The sequence below is a fragment of the Idiotropiscis lumnitzeri genome, chromosome 4 (assembly GCF_059441095.1).
Source record: "Idiotropiscis lumnitzeri isolate Australia: NSW breed Sydney's pygmy pipehorse chromosome 4, RoL_Ilum_1.0, whole genome shotgun sequence".
NCBI classification, from domain to species: Eukaryota; Metazoa; Chordata; class Actinopteri; order Syngnathiformes; family Syngnathidae; genus Idiotropiscis; species Idiotropiscis lumnitzeri.
Window position 1 is genome coordinate 13170913 of NC_142394.1, and position 15018 is coordinate 13185930.

A 15018-nucleotide genomic window follows, 5' to 3' on the forward strand; every position below is an offset into this window, starting at 1 on the left:
GTTCTTGCCATGCTCATTTCATGTTCACCTTCACTGATGCAACATCAACAGAAAACCAAACATGCACATACAGTAAATATGCATGCCCTTCAGAAAGTAATATTCAAGTTCAAAAGCTGTGCAGCATAGCTAAAAAGCTAACCTGCCCCAGTTGATTACTAGCTAGGCAGGTAGTGGGAAAGTAGTTACAGGTCAGCAAATGGTTATAGTCGGCATCTGGGTAGGTATGTCAATAAGTAGACGGTTGGTCGGAAAGTAGTGGGTAAGCAGTTTCATTAGAAGTAGGTAGTCCAGCGTCCTCTGTCTGCAACCTGGGAACCCTTCCGTCCTTACACTTTTGTCCTTATTCAGAAAAAAAAAAATCACCCTCTTTCGCCGTCTGTCTTTCTCATGTTAAAGCGCTGCATTTCACCACACTTCCACGCGTTAAAAAAAAGAAGAAGAAAAAAGCGTGCTGGGAGATGAGATGGCTGTATTTATTGAATTGTATCCCTTTATGCAAATTAAACGCGATTTAAGAGGCTTATTTTGGCTCTCAATTGCTTCTTCACACAGCCTTACGTTCCCTTCTCTCTCTCTCTCTCTCTTTTTTCGCTCGCTCACTCAAGTGTGTGTGCAAGAAAGAGAAAGGCCTGGAGGTGGGGCTCGTTGGCGAACACCTGCCTCAGCCCAAAAAGAAAATGTGGGTCCCCCTTCCCAAGGGCTTACCACCTGCGGGAGGGGCCAAAGGGGTCAGGTGCCCTGTGAACCAAGCAGAGTCATATTATCATCCATTTTGATCAACATGACTTATGCTGCCCTCCATAATTGTAGTCAGCCCTGGTCTAAACCTTCCACTTTTGCCCCCTAAATAACATAGAAAAAAAGAAGAGGATATCCCAACCTTTAATTCAAGTGCATTTATTCAGAGTGAGAAATTACAGTAATAAAATAATTATTTTACATCAAATCATGTGTGCCACACTTCCTTGCACCGTCAAGGTTAATAATTCTGGAATGACCCACATTATATTTTTCTATATATTGCAATATATTTTTGTTTCGTAAGGTGATAGGTTTAAAAGAGGTTTGGGAGGATAGTAAATATTGAGGGGTGGTAGGAGGTCAGTACATCGGTAGCAATGAGGAATTGGATGAAACAACTGTATTTTAGGAAATATTTAAGGTACCACACCCCATGATAAATGTTTCACTTCCTTTTCATTCACATACCCACTATTCCACACAGCAAGGGTGTTCTGTCAGGGGTTGGTCTACACAAGTATAGAAAGACAAACACACGTAAAAACACACACACACACACACGCACACCCCCACACACCTACATGACAGACAAAAACTACTGAGATCTTTAACAATGTTGTAAAGCCTTTCAGCTCATGACTGAGACTTTGGGAAAGAACGGTTTGCTCCTTGCCTTGGCCTGGGCGGTGTTTGCGTTCATGTGGCAAGACAATGTTGCATTTACTCAAAATATTATGGGGTGACATAAGGGTACAAAGCAAAACGTGGCTTTAAATGAGGGCGTAGAGTAAATCCGATGGACTTTTGACCCTGCAGATACTTCCTTATTCTTAAAATCTCCGCAACCAATGTCTTTTTGGTGAAATATATTTCTGGTCTACTGAGTTAATATATATGTATAATACAGATTTATTATTTAGATTTAGATTTTATGATACAGTACGTTGACTCGTCGAGTGTGGAAAACATCTGCACCACAGTTGAGTTTTTTTTTTTTTTTTAGTTTGAATCTTGGCTTAGGCAATCCTGATTCCTGTGTAGCTTTTGCATGTTCTCCCACATTCCAAAAACATGCATGTTAGCAGAATTGCGTCTAAATTGCCCGTAAGAGAGGATAATTGTTTGTCTGCATGTTCCGACAAGTCCAAGTTGAAATGTACTTCTCGACAAAACTTATTGGGGACAGGCGCCAGCTCATCTGCGACATGACTGAGGACAAGTGCTGTAGAAATTCAATGGATGGATGGCTACGAGCTACTTGAATGTGGGTGGTCAAGGTTTCGAAAGGCTTCAAATCTGTTTTCTGCTTCATACTACTGAAGAGTCACTAAGTTGGCAGCAACATGTTTATATGGGGGGAGGGCAAACCAAACATATATTTTTGTGGGCCTTTTAGACTTGTCTTCCTTTTTGTGATATTAAAGGGCATTTTGTAAAATTAAAAAACATTTTTTTATCTGTTGATCTAGTCATCAAGCAAGTTTTAAACATTCCAAAATAAAATGTTACATAACAACACAAATACGCAAGCATATTTTGTGACATTGTATGACTATACTTAATTTATTGAAACATAATAATTATACAATTTGTTCCTATTGAGAGTGAATGTTTTGTTCAATCATCAGCATTACATCTCAGATACAACCTGATTCATGGTGTGAAAAATGTGAGCCCATGCTGCTCTCTTCTGGTCAACCACTGTGATTAAGTATTGCATTTCCTTGAGCGGAGCCAATCCAACCAAATACATATTTAACATCTCCACAGAATATTTATCTTCCAACTGTCATTTAAAATAAGCAAAACAAACACATGTTATGGGAAGCATCTGTTCATTTCCATAAAAATTGGTACATGAAAAGAATGTCACAAATACTAAATAACATGAAGTCTGTTTGTATGTAGATTTATTTACACGTGCAAGTGGGAGATACAATCTCCTTTGTGCAATTAAAGTCACTCATCACCATTTTCAATTACAACTTTTTTTTGGACCAAAAATACAAAATTGAATGTAAAACAACCACTTCAATGCTTTGAGTACCTTAACAAGTGATAATGTGAGTCTCTACAAAAAATTCATACACAACATATTTAGAATATGACCTAGGAGTATCGTGGTAACATGAAAAATTGTAATCGTAAATCTGTTTTCTTAGGTCAGCAGTTATACCCCACATGTAAAACAAAGCCAAATATTTAGAAACGAAAAACACTGCTGCAGGCTTAGGCACGACGCACTATGTCAATGACTGCGTTGTCTCACCGAAATGGAAAACTGAATTTAGTATGAGGTTGCGCTATGTAAAAGAGAAAGGTTGACAACTTCAATCTCATGCAATGACTGCCAATGGAACCTTGATAACATGTTGATGCATCATTCCACTAAAATAATAAGTCATTGCACATTTATGGCAATCAGCTCGTGAGGGATATTGAACATTTTTTCCACATATTTGACCCTATTACTTGGAAGAAATGGAGGAGCAGAGTGCAAGACTGCAGTCCCCTGGAAGTAGTATCAGTGCGGTCATATCTAATGCTATCGTACTATCTGGATGAACTGGTACTACAAAGGGGGCTGGGGGGTGGTCTGCCAAGGGGACGAAGGAAGGCAGGGAAGCACATGACTTGAGTGGAACAGAGATGTAATCATTGTGTGTGTGGTCAGAAGCTCGAAGGTGTTAAAACATTCATGTCCCGTGGTTTGAGTTTGTGTGGCCGTGGGGGCGCCTGCTTGGGGTCCACGCCAGAAATTTCAATCTTGGGGGGCATGAAGCTGGCAGTGTCCCCCACAGTGAGGCTGTCCTGTCCCCCGGTGCCTGCAATGGTCGAGGACTTCTGGAGGCCAAAGTAGGACTGAAGTGAAAAGCCTGTAAAGAAGGCACAGATGTAAACCCAGGCTTTGATGACACAAATGTAAATCAAGTTTTTTTTTTAAAGCTGTGGTTCTCAAAACCTTTTAAGCCGAGGACCACCTCAAAAAAGTTAGCTCTCCTAATACCACCATAATGACCAAAAAATGAAGCAGGTTTTATTACTAGAGTAGATTTGTCATTACATTTTCAAAATGTTGCATTATTGAACCAAATCACACCCTAAGTATCGCAATACTATGGAATCGTCTTTTATGAGAGATGCACACCAGATATAAATCGGTTTGATATTGCTCATGATATTTTTGTTTCTTCTAATAGAATTAACTTGGATAGTTTGGGCTTTAGAGAACTTTACCAAAATGTTGCATACAAATAAACATGACAGAAGCTACAGCCATACCAGATGGAATCGAATCATAATCCCAAACAGAATTGGTACATTTTCTAATCATCACATCCTTGAATCGTATCGTACCCCACGTGCGTATCAAATAGTCTGTTGTGGAGTGATGTTCACCCCTGAAAGCTATTGTAACAAGGCTCGTGATCACTTAAGGCGGACGAGAAGCGGCTGCGCATGCGACAGTGAGCAAGATGAGAAAACAGGAAGAGAAGATGGAGCAAGCATCCAATGCTAAACACAAGGGATAAGCACAAGCACCAAAGACCAGAATAAGTGCCTAGGTGTACACTTCACAGAAGTCTGGGCTGGAACGCAAGCAACCAGCTATCAACGGCATCACATTACATGTTCTGATTGTCTAAAGCAGGCATCACCAAATGGCGGACCGCGGTCCGGATCCACCATTTGGCTCAACACATGTCTGTTTTTTTCAGGGCGCATTCGCAAACGTTGGCGTTGCAATTCTAGTAAATACGGAAAAGGTGTCACTGATTTGAGCCAATCAAATCTTTTGTTTACGATCCACTGCCAATTGCGCAGCAGACCAGAAGAGAGTGCTGCTGACAGTATGCCTTGCTAAAAAGTTAGAGAGGTCGATGCATCTTGTTTTAAATGAATGGACGGAGAAATTTAGTTTCGTTCTGGCTGCAGCCAATTCAAAACCAGTGTGCATCATATGCTCCGAAACCGTCGCAACATTGCGAAGCGCCACAACAAAACAAAGCACCGCCCTTTTGTGCACAGTTATCCGCTGACGTTTGAGGTGAGCGCAGGCAAAAACATCCAACTTCGAGTGCAGTACAACAGATTTTTACATTTTCGTTTACAGCCCAGCGGCATGCAAACGAATATTCACTAAAAGTATCATGGATTTTGGGGAAACATAAAAAACGTTCAAGTGATGGGGAAGTTGTGAAGGAGTGCTTAAATGTGGTTGCACAAACATTATTTAAAGGAAAACACAAAGCCCAGATGTGTGAAATAATCTACCAAATCCCAATGGCCCTGACTCCGTTCCAACAAAGTTAAAAAAATATTCAAAAGAAAAAGTGGTGTCAAAGCTCATTTTGAATTAGTTTTTCATGAGGACAGCCATTTTTATTGATTGTGTACTGAACATGTTGACCTGTTTTACTTGGATAATTAGGCTTTCCGTTTTTTTAGGCTGAAAGATATTAACTCAATGCTTAGCACTTGATATAGTTCTGCAGGAGATATTTTACAGTTTTTTTCTGGAAGTGTTGCCCTTAAATTCCTGGAGCCACATTTTCTTGAATGTGAAATAAACGCCTTATATTTGTTTGACTGGCAAAGGTGTTTAATGGGAACATTGCTAAATATTTAGTATATAAGTGTGCTCTGTTGAAAATGACTAAATATTGAAACTATATAAAAATGTGAACATAGGCTAGACATTTCGGGAAGTTGGACTTTGGTTCGGACCTTTTAATTGGAAGAAATTTTCGTCGTGGACCTCTGTGACTTTTAATTGACTACCTCTGGTCTAAAGGGAAAATAAAAAAAAAAACAGCTACACAGTAGGCATACCCTCAAAAACAGGAACTTTAATAATCTGTTTTAAAGTAAAAATTATGCAGTAATAGTAAATTATGTATAATTTATTAGATATTTGTAATAATGTTATTTGTGTGTGGATGGATGGAAAGGTTTTCATTACATAAAAAGCATTTAACCCTTTGTCAAAAACATTAGCATGGGACCCCGTTACTACGGTGTATTTTTGTTATTATACATGTGTAATCGCATTGTGACAATAGCTCAACACATGTCTGTTATGACCGCAGTATCTCTCGTGTCCTCCTTTAGCAAAAGTTCGTATGGTCAACAAGGGAGATATTTTCCATCTCAGTTCAAACAAACACACCTGCCAGCTGGTATCTGTGATTGGCTGTGACAGTGCTTTGGTTCAAACACGGTTGGGAAACACGGGTTTATAGAATCTTCAATATAGCAGTGTTTGTGTCATGCACACACACATGAAAGCCTCTCACCTGTATTGGGTTCAGAGCCTGGGTGAGTGGGGGACTTCTGTACCACTGAGCGAGTTCCAAAGAAGCTCCACCTGTCCTCTCCGCCCTGGTTTCCTCCCATGTCAACTGTTTGGTCAGGACTGTTGGATTCTAACGTGAGAAAGGGCACAGGATTTCGCTGCAACCAGCTCCTACAAGCAAGCCAAAGACACAGTATGAGTTACGAACACACTACTGTGACAAATTGAAGCAGAGCGCCAATTTTAGACACAAAGCATATGGACCGTCAACAGAACACAATGTGAACAACGTGCAGCCTACCTGCGACTGACAGCGGGTGATGCGAGGGGACTGACGCAGGGGGTGACAGATGGAGTGACCGAGGGGGTGACAGAGGGAGTGACGCAGGGGGTCCCACTTGGAGTGGATTGTGCTGATGTTGTAAGCCTGTCGTCTTTGAAGTCCCCGATTGACATTCTCAGCTTCTGTAACAGTCAACAAAAAAACAAAAAAAATCACTTAAATCATAATAAAGCAATAAGATTTAACAAACATTTTCTTTTGATTAAAAAACAACAGTTTATTAAGAGTACAGGAGTCACACAATATTTTGTGACAGACAAACCATAGATCCAGTGATGTTTGTTGTCTGTGTGTGCCCTGCCACCGGCTGGCAACCAGTTCAGGGTGTAGTGTGCCTTTCGCCCGTAGTCAGAACCCCCCACCCCCACGACCCAATACAGGATAAGCAGTGTGGATGATGACACACGACACAAACCATTGATCCACACAGAACAAAAACAGTAGATAACCTTTTGGCAAGCTGCTAACTACCAAAGGAACTCAGAACTCATCAGGACCAATCATCTGTCCTGTGGAGTGGGCGGGATGTTGACTACTATCATGTGCCAAGCATGTTTTGTTTCATTTGAAAATTAAAACAAGCAGTTGTCACATTAATTGGGCCAGCCAATTATGTTCATTATAACTGGTTTTGTTTACCCTGGTGGATCATAATTACATAACGCCATTCGTCCACTAAATTTTGCTTCTTCACACAAACCCCACAAATAAGTGATTTCACATTCAGAACACTTGAATGACAAGGGAATGGCATATGAGTATAGTTGTATTTATATTTTGTAGATTGGTGTTAGGAACCAGCTGGCATCGGTTATAACAATATATAATAAGTCGATATTTTATCGCAGCACACGCTAAGGCTAATCACATACTAACGTTTGCAAAAGCGTTTCCATTTTGACCACAACAACTAATTTTATTCAATTACAAAATTATGGTTTTGTGTGCTTATGTGTACATCCAAAGCGATAACAGTGTTATTTAGGCACTTCGTATTTGCCGCATAGCAACATGCTAATGGTACAAAACATGCGAGCCGTACTACATTTTAGCTGTACATAGTAATAGCGTTCAAACTGTCTGACTTACCTTAAGACCATATCCCCCAGATTGAATTACAAACTACAAAAAAACTGATAAATTCGGACAAATATGTCATTTAGACGCTTGGTAGTCTCCATGCTAACATAAGTTAGCCCCGAGGACTACACCGGCGCGGCCTGCTACCGGCGACCGAAAAAACCTCTCAAGGTTGGATTTTAAGATGAGTTTGGTTTGCGCCTACCTTTTTATAATCATGTTTCTTTGACGTTCCCTGACGTTTGCCGTCCTTAGTATGTCCATGATTCAAAAGAGCAACGACACAAACGCACGCGAAGGGCCTCAAGTTGGAGCTGCGCTATGAGCTCGCAAAGAGATCGTGCCACTCATATCAGGGGTTGCGTAGCAACGTGGCTGCTACAAGTGTTGCATAATCTGTTTACGCAGATCCCTGTTTTTTTTCTCTACCTTGCCGAAACTCCACCCTTTACAGTAAAAACAATCTGCACTTACATTCACATTGTATACATGTATATAATAATAGTTATAACATAAATTATGGTGTGTGCTGTAGTCATAAATGGCATATTAATTTCCTGGTTCAACATACAGTACATGGTGTCCGAAAATTAGCCATACACTTTCTCTTGAAGCCATTCGGGCAGGCGGTTGTAAGCAGCATTTTCTGCACAATAAACTGAAAAAAAAAATCTATATCGCGACACTGGCCTATGCAATGTGTATATTGCAAAGACATTGAATAATTGACTTACGGAATTGCTTTTATCTGAGTTTCACCAGTCAGATGCAAACTTAAATGCATATTGCCACCCAAAAGTGGGACATTAGGGGAGTTACAATTCATTAGTTAAAATATTGAGCTAGCTTATTTTGCCGCATGATTTTTTTACTTCCTTCATTAGATGGACAAATGCAATTTATTTAGGTACATGTTATATATTGCTATGGTCAACATCTATCAACATCATGTTGGATACTTTCCAGTGTCATGCAGCCCTAGTGTCACATTTAAAGGACAACTAACTATTTTGATAATTGATGAATCTTTTAGGGAAGACCCCGGGGGCCAAATTCGGCCAAACCACAGTTTTTGGCTCTGGCCTTCCTGTGTAGAGTTTACATGTTGTTCCTGTGCAGGTTTTCGATGTGGCGGTACTCCGGTTTCCTCCCACATTCCAAAAACATGCACGGTAGGTTAATGGAACACTCTAAATTGACCCTATGTGTGAGCACATGGTTGTGTGTCTTTGCGATTGGCTGGCACCCAGTTCAGGGTGTACCCCGCTTACTGCCCGAAGACAGCTGGGATAGGCTCCAGCACGCCTGTGACCCTCATGAGGAAAAGCAGCATAGATAATAGATGGATGGATTTGTATTTCCTAATCATAACAATGCACACCATAGCTATACTCATAGCAATTTATTGAATCAAGAAAATGTTTTTTTCTAAAAACATTAAAAATAATAGACAAAGTTGAGATCAGCATGTTGAATTGGTCCTTGGCAATCGTTCCAGTTTGTCATGTGGCCTCTTTACAAAATTTTTTGCCCACCCATGCTTTACAGCCATTGCTTAACTTAAAATTGTCCATGCAATCTGATTTCAGCCTTTCAACCATAAATATTATCTAATTTTTGTGGTCATTCATGAATGTAGACTGGTTATCTTAGAAAAAAAGATTAACTAACCTATATTTCACATATTTGATTATAATTTTTCCTGAATCTTGATAATTGAGACTCAAGCGGTTACTGCTTCAGTGTGTCGTAAAATTCACGCTTTTAATGGCAAGTTCATCAAATAAAGATTTGTTCTACTATGGGACCACGAGGGCTATCTGATGGCAAAATAATTTCCAGTTTCCACGAAACGTGTTGACCTTTTACATTTGAAGTGGATATAATTTAGTTGTTGAATACAAACATAATGTGTCAACACAAATCAATTTCGGAATAGGCCATAGGACATTGTGTACAAAAAAAATATGACCCCAAAGTCCTGTTGAGACAAAACACACAACGTAAGGCCTACTTCTACCACCAGTGATGTAAACATTAACTCCATGACGTGCGACGAGGTTCATGACTGCTGAGGCACTACTCTGAAGGAGTCTGATATGAAAATATGAACTCCAAAGAAGATAAGCCAATATTTCAATTTTGCGCTTCAACGGATCATGTTTTTAATAAAATTGAATTTTTTTAACTTTTGTTTTCAAAGTTTTCATTTTTTTTTAAGTGTTTCTATCAATTCCACACTGTTCAAAAATGACAGCAAGAAAAACAAAAGATTTAATCTAAGGTCAAATTAATTGTTGGGTGGTTGTTGTTTTTGCAGATAACTTTTTTTAAAAAAGAAAAGAAAAAACACATTTTTGCTTCCCTTTATAAGGAATATGTTATGAAAGCCCTGATTATAAAATTATCCTGTGTCAAGTTTGTCGACATCGATTAACACTTTGATGAGTTATCATTCATTTATTGTATTTATTGCCATTTTGAGAAACTTGCCACAGATTGTACTACACATTGGAGCAGTGTGACGGCCATAATAGTTCAGAACTGGATTCTGGGACTTCAGACTATTTTTTTTTACCAATCTGTCAGTGTGCATCAAACTGAGCGTTGTTATTTTTGTCTTGTATAGAATTCATCAGACTGTACAGGCGTTCCGAATGTTGTGACAGGTCAGGACAGTACATACGAGCTTGCACGGTCAAGTTGCGGGACTACATAGACTACAAGCTGGAGCCAACCCCAGCTGATTTAGAGACAAACATTTACAGTCACCCCATCACTGCGCGGAAGTCAGGCCAGTGAACGACTATACGGCCGGTGACTATTATTAGTACAGTACAGTATTTCAATATCATTCTAACCTAACACGACCATTGATGGCTGTTAATTCCTTTTCATACTTAGTTTATACTCACGGGTTGTGTGCCGTCAGTCAGACGGCAAAAGCGAGTGCCCTCAGCAGACAGGCCCTTGTGGGGGGTGTAGCCGGAGTCAGTCAGCCCTGCCTGGTGCTCAAAACTTTGGAGGTTCTCTTGGGTCTGCTCTGTGAGAAAGGGGGACATTTTGTATGATCGCCAGCCTGACTGCCAGGATGACCTCATTCATAAACTATTTGACAAGTTGGCGGCAAGAACACCAATGTCAGTAATAGCATTCACTATCAGAGCGTTGTCATTCTGCATTTACAAAAATAGTAAAGCTTATGTTAGTTTGAACACTTCCGAGGTATCGAGTTCAATCTAGGTTTATAATGAACAGCTGTTTTGTTTGCAGTGATGTAGAACTGCATTGCATATGTCAAGCCACATCTTAATATTTCATCTCAGTTTACAAGCATCTCAGTATGCGGTAGTGCAGACTTTTTAATCCAGCTGTTGTATTGGATTTCATGAGATCCCAATTATGAGCCACCAAGATGAGGAATGTGAAAACACAGTAGCAGAGTGGGCCCTTGTGTTTATAATTGTTTTTTTTTAATACAAAATTTCATTTAGTTTTAAAAAAGTAGATTTGATATAATTGTAAGCCCACTGTAAAATTATATGCAGTTTAAACAATGACATGTTACTTAGACATAGACAAAAAAAAAGAGTTTCATGAAACTGTATTGCAGATAAAAGTTAGGCTAACGTTGTACCTAAATAAATTTAAAAACAAACAGTTCCGCGGAAATGTCTGCAGCGATTCTTTTCTGTACTGCTGTAGGGTGTCCGTGGACCGATAGAGGTACTCATATTGCGGAATTTAAAAAATAAATAAATAAATCAACACGACTGAAATTTTTATTTACAAGCAGTTCTTGCTTCACAATGGACGTCAGTTCTTATGGTAGCTCCGCAATTCAAGTTTCTACTTGCAGAGGAACACCGGTCTAGGCTAAAAATATACAAAATTCATAATTAAAGTATTTTTGGATGAAAAACACTTTTAAGCCATAAATATTAAACATTCAAAAGAAAAAAGGACAGTAGTAACTGGGTATGTCTTCTTGTGCCACATGATAACGTAATCTTAAGCTGCTGAGCAAACTTTCTGTGTGCAGTCCATAACCTTGAAATGTGATTATTACAGTTAATATGCGTATAAAAAGCACATTTAAGCTATAAAAATATAACAATTAAATCAGAAACAGTCAAAAGGTAACTAAGTGCACATCTAGATCAACGCATTTTCAATGCTGTTCGGAACCTCAAAACATCATGTCATACACGGAGCACCCTGTATTTGCAAAATGTACACACTTTGAATAAATGCACACTTTTTTTTATGTTTGTAAACAAATATTTACATTGGAGGTTGAAGAGAAAGAAAAGGCCAGTCACATACTTTGAGTGAGAGAGCTCATGAAAGAGCTGGCTTTGGCTTTCACAACGGGCAATGGGGACATGGCTGGCTCCAATCCTTCAGTCATCAGCTTTCCACTCCTCTCACTTTCCTGGTTGCAGTTACATCAGCAAATTAAATGCACACCAGCATACACAAAACTTGTGAGACAAGCTCACAGTAGTTTCAAAGTACAGTGGTGCCTTGAGATACAACCGCTATGCTACTTGTGAGTCTGCCTTATTATGTGTTAGGAATCAACTAATGAGCTTTACGGCAAAGTTATGGGGTTTATTTGAATACACAACATGCAATTCATTTTGTTTTACAATTAGGATGACATTAAACATCAACGGGCAGTGGCAATCATTTTGTGAAAGAATTGGCAAGTCAAAGCAAACAATCAGCCGGACGATTGCTCGTAAATCAGGTCGCTTGTATTTCAATGCACCACTGTAATACATGCACAGCAAACATTGCTTAGGTCAGGAAGTGCAAACAGAACTGTAAAGCACCTCTGTGATTTTCCTAAACTTGTGTTTCGGGATGACAGGGTCTGCCCATAAGGTGCCACCTGCAAAGTCCGCAGGTGGGGAATGCATCGGGACATCCATTTGCTGGTCGTAGCACATATTGTGCCGGGTCAGTCCAATGGGAAACGACAGTGCACCAAAGAGTCCGGATGACGATCCAGATTCTAGAGCTGAAGCATGGATGTGAATAACATATTGCAATCCTCTTTAGGTTTGATTCACATAATATTTCTTGAGATGGTCAAACCATTTGATAAAGCACAGCATGGACAAATAGTAAAGGTAAAAAACAAAGATCAATTATCCAATAGTTTGTATCCAATCATTATGAACGTCATACACGCATACTCAATTTCTATGGCAATTGTACAGGGCACATATAGACAAACAACCATTCATAATCATGTTCACATCGATGGATAATTTAAAGTCTTCACTTAACCTGTTGGGAAAGCGCTATATAAGTACAAAAGTATTTGATTTTATTGTATTGACGAATGGTTTTAAAATGTTGGAGGAAGCCAGAGAACCCAAAGGAAATCTTACCTGGCATGTCTCCCTGTCTTGACGCCATTCCGCCACCGGGTCAGAGGGGTTCACCACCGGTCTCTCGGCTGGGTCCGCTTTACTTCAGGTCCAGATTTGTGTCCACTCGTATAAATCTTGGTTCGATGTCAGTTCTGATCAAGGTCGCACATTCTATTTCAGAAGAATACTAAACCAGCTTTAATTGGCTTTATAGGTCATTGGGAAAAAAAACACAGCAAACAGACCTGCTGACTGAGCACTGTGTGGGGTGTCCAGTTTCTGAACAGCCTCAAATAGAGCCAGAGCGAGAGAGAGAGAGAGAGAGACAGAGAGCGAGCGGTGAGTCAAGTGACAATTTACGTCATTCACATCGGAACATAAAATAAGTAATAAAATAAATACATAAATTCACAAATGTTCTGTGTGCAGATGTAATTTCAACAAAATATTTTTCCATTATGGAAAGCCACCCTATCTTCCCAGTTGCAGAAATTGTTTACATATCGATGTTCGATTTTTTTTTCTACATATTAACAAATCATGATACAAGACTATTTTCAAAAGCTTTCTGAAAACTATACATGTGTAACAAGAAATGGAAAGAACTATTCAAAAGTTTATAAAAACAAATTGCGTAACAAATACTGCATGAACATGATAACGTAATATACTAATAATGACTGTATACATTGCAGGACATATGCCTTCTTATTTTCTGACCATGGTGCTATAAATGCGGATATCTAGACTGGTTAGCAATCATGTGACATGTCAGCTGACAGAGTGAGCCGGAAAAAAAAATCGCAGTAGCCTTGATATTAAATCTGATATCTATCGCGCTATAATTACACAAATATTCACTCGGAAAACTTTCTGTGAGCTTTGTCTTTACTGGACCGCTAGGCTTCGTTGTCTGCATGCATGCAGCAGCGCCCGACTAATATCCATTCAACAGCCTAGTGTGCACACTATAATGCAGACACTCACCCCACGCTGTCAGTAGCCCCTCACCTCTTGAAATATTATCTGGCTTCCTTCATGTCACATTTGTCCGAGCCAGAGAACAAACAGTGCAGTTGACTTGTTTGCTCGTCCATGACTTTTGGCCATGACAGACGAGGTCAAAGCTTGCGCCGTGACACAGTGTCGGTGAACGCAACACACGGAAGTGACAATGGCCAACTTTTAGCCTAGCCAAGCCTAGCCTAGCCAAGCTATCCGTAAGATGGATGAGCTGCCTGTCAGCGAACATGGAAACAAACAGTTCACTAGATCTTTTTCAGGTAAGGGTGATGATAGTAACATATGATAATTATATTATAAATAATCTTCTTTAACTGACTTGAGTTGCCTTTTTGTTGTTGTTGTTATTTGAATTATTGTGCATTTGACATATCCACTTACTGTTTATTCTCTGATAAATGAATTAAATCCAACAATGCAAATAAAATATTAGTTAAGAAACACAAGTCTCAATGACGTCACATGAGTAGTGGGTTTCTTGTGCATTAGCCTCGAACCACCAGGTGGTGCTGCTTCGAGAGACAAAAATTCTCTCAGAAAACAAGTTAGACTTTGTACAATACAATACAACTCAATATAATACAACTTTATTTATATAGCTCATTTCACAACAGCTGGAACTGTAACTTGTTATCATTCCAGTCAGTCCCTATCCACTCTTGTGATGAAACCCTATTGTAATGCTGTTTAGACTATAGATTATTCCCAAACCTTTGGCTGTGACCGAATGTCCTGCCTTTTCCTCGAACCCCTCAAATACTCCCTAGTCCCGCACTATATAGTAAGTTAGTTCCCTCATGGTTTGGCGGTCCAGCTAACTACTTGCGACTCGTCGCATAAAATGTGGCATCCTGTCATGAGGCACCTATGGCGCACCTGCGTATTAATCTCCGACTATTTAGTGTGAAGAAATGTGTTTTTAAACTGCACATCCCCGTGACCCTAGTGGGGAGAAGCGGTACAGATAGTGGATGGATGGATAAACTGCACATATTTTTGACGAAATAAAATGAATGAATTATTTTAAGTCAACTCTCGCTGGTCGCCGTTTTGGTTTCCTGCTCGCAATGCGTCGTGGTCAGTCTTAACCAGTCCGAACTTTTCTTGGCTGTTTTGTTTTAATTTTGTTGCTGGTCCTGCACGAAAAC

The 15018-nt window shown here is 39.6% G+C and overlaps 1 protein-coding gene across 3 annotated transcripts; it reads right to left on the minus strand.

The window, feature by feature from the left end:
- Nucleotides 1-2637: 2637 nt before the first annotated feature.
- Nucleotides 2638-13997, minus strand: kiaa1191 (KIAA1191 ortholog). 3 transcript variants are annotated; one of them, XM_088294844.1, is made up of 8 exons: nt 13835-13997; nt 12866-13018; nt 12302-12489; nt 11790-11898; nt 10379-10506; nt 6342-6505; nt 6042-6211; nt 2638-3620 (listed from the first exon to the last, which is right to left on the minus strand). In XM_088294844.1, the coding sequence occupies exons 2-8, from the start codon at nt 12891-12893 to the stop codon at nt 3415-3417; spliced, it is 993 nt and encodes a 330-aa protein (XP_088150970.1). In that variant the 5' UTR covers nt 12894-13018; nt 13835-13997; the 3' UTR covers nt 2638-3414. The 3 variants fall into 3 exon arrangements, with proteins under 3 accessions (XP_088150970.1, XP_088150967.1, XP_088150968.1); XM_088294841.1 differs by having other exon boundaries at nt 12866-13126; XM_088294842.1 differs by having other exon boundaries at nt 12866-13126; nt 13859-13996.
- Between the last annotated feature and the right edge of the window lie 1021 nt (nt 13998-15018).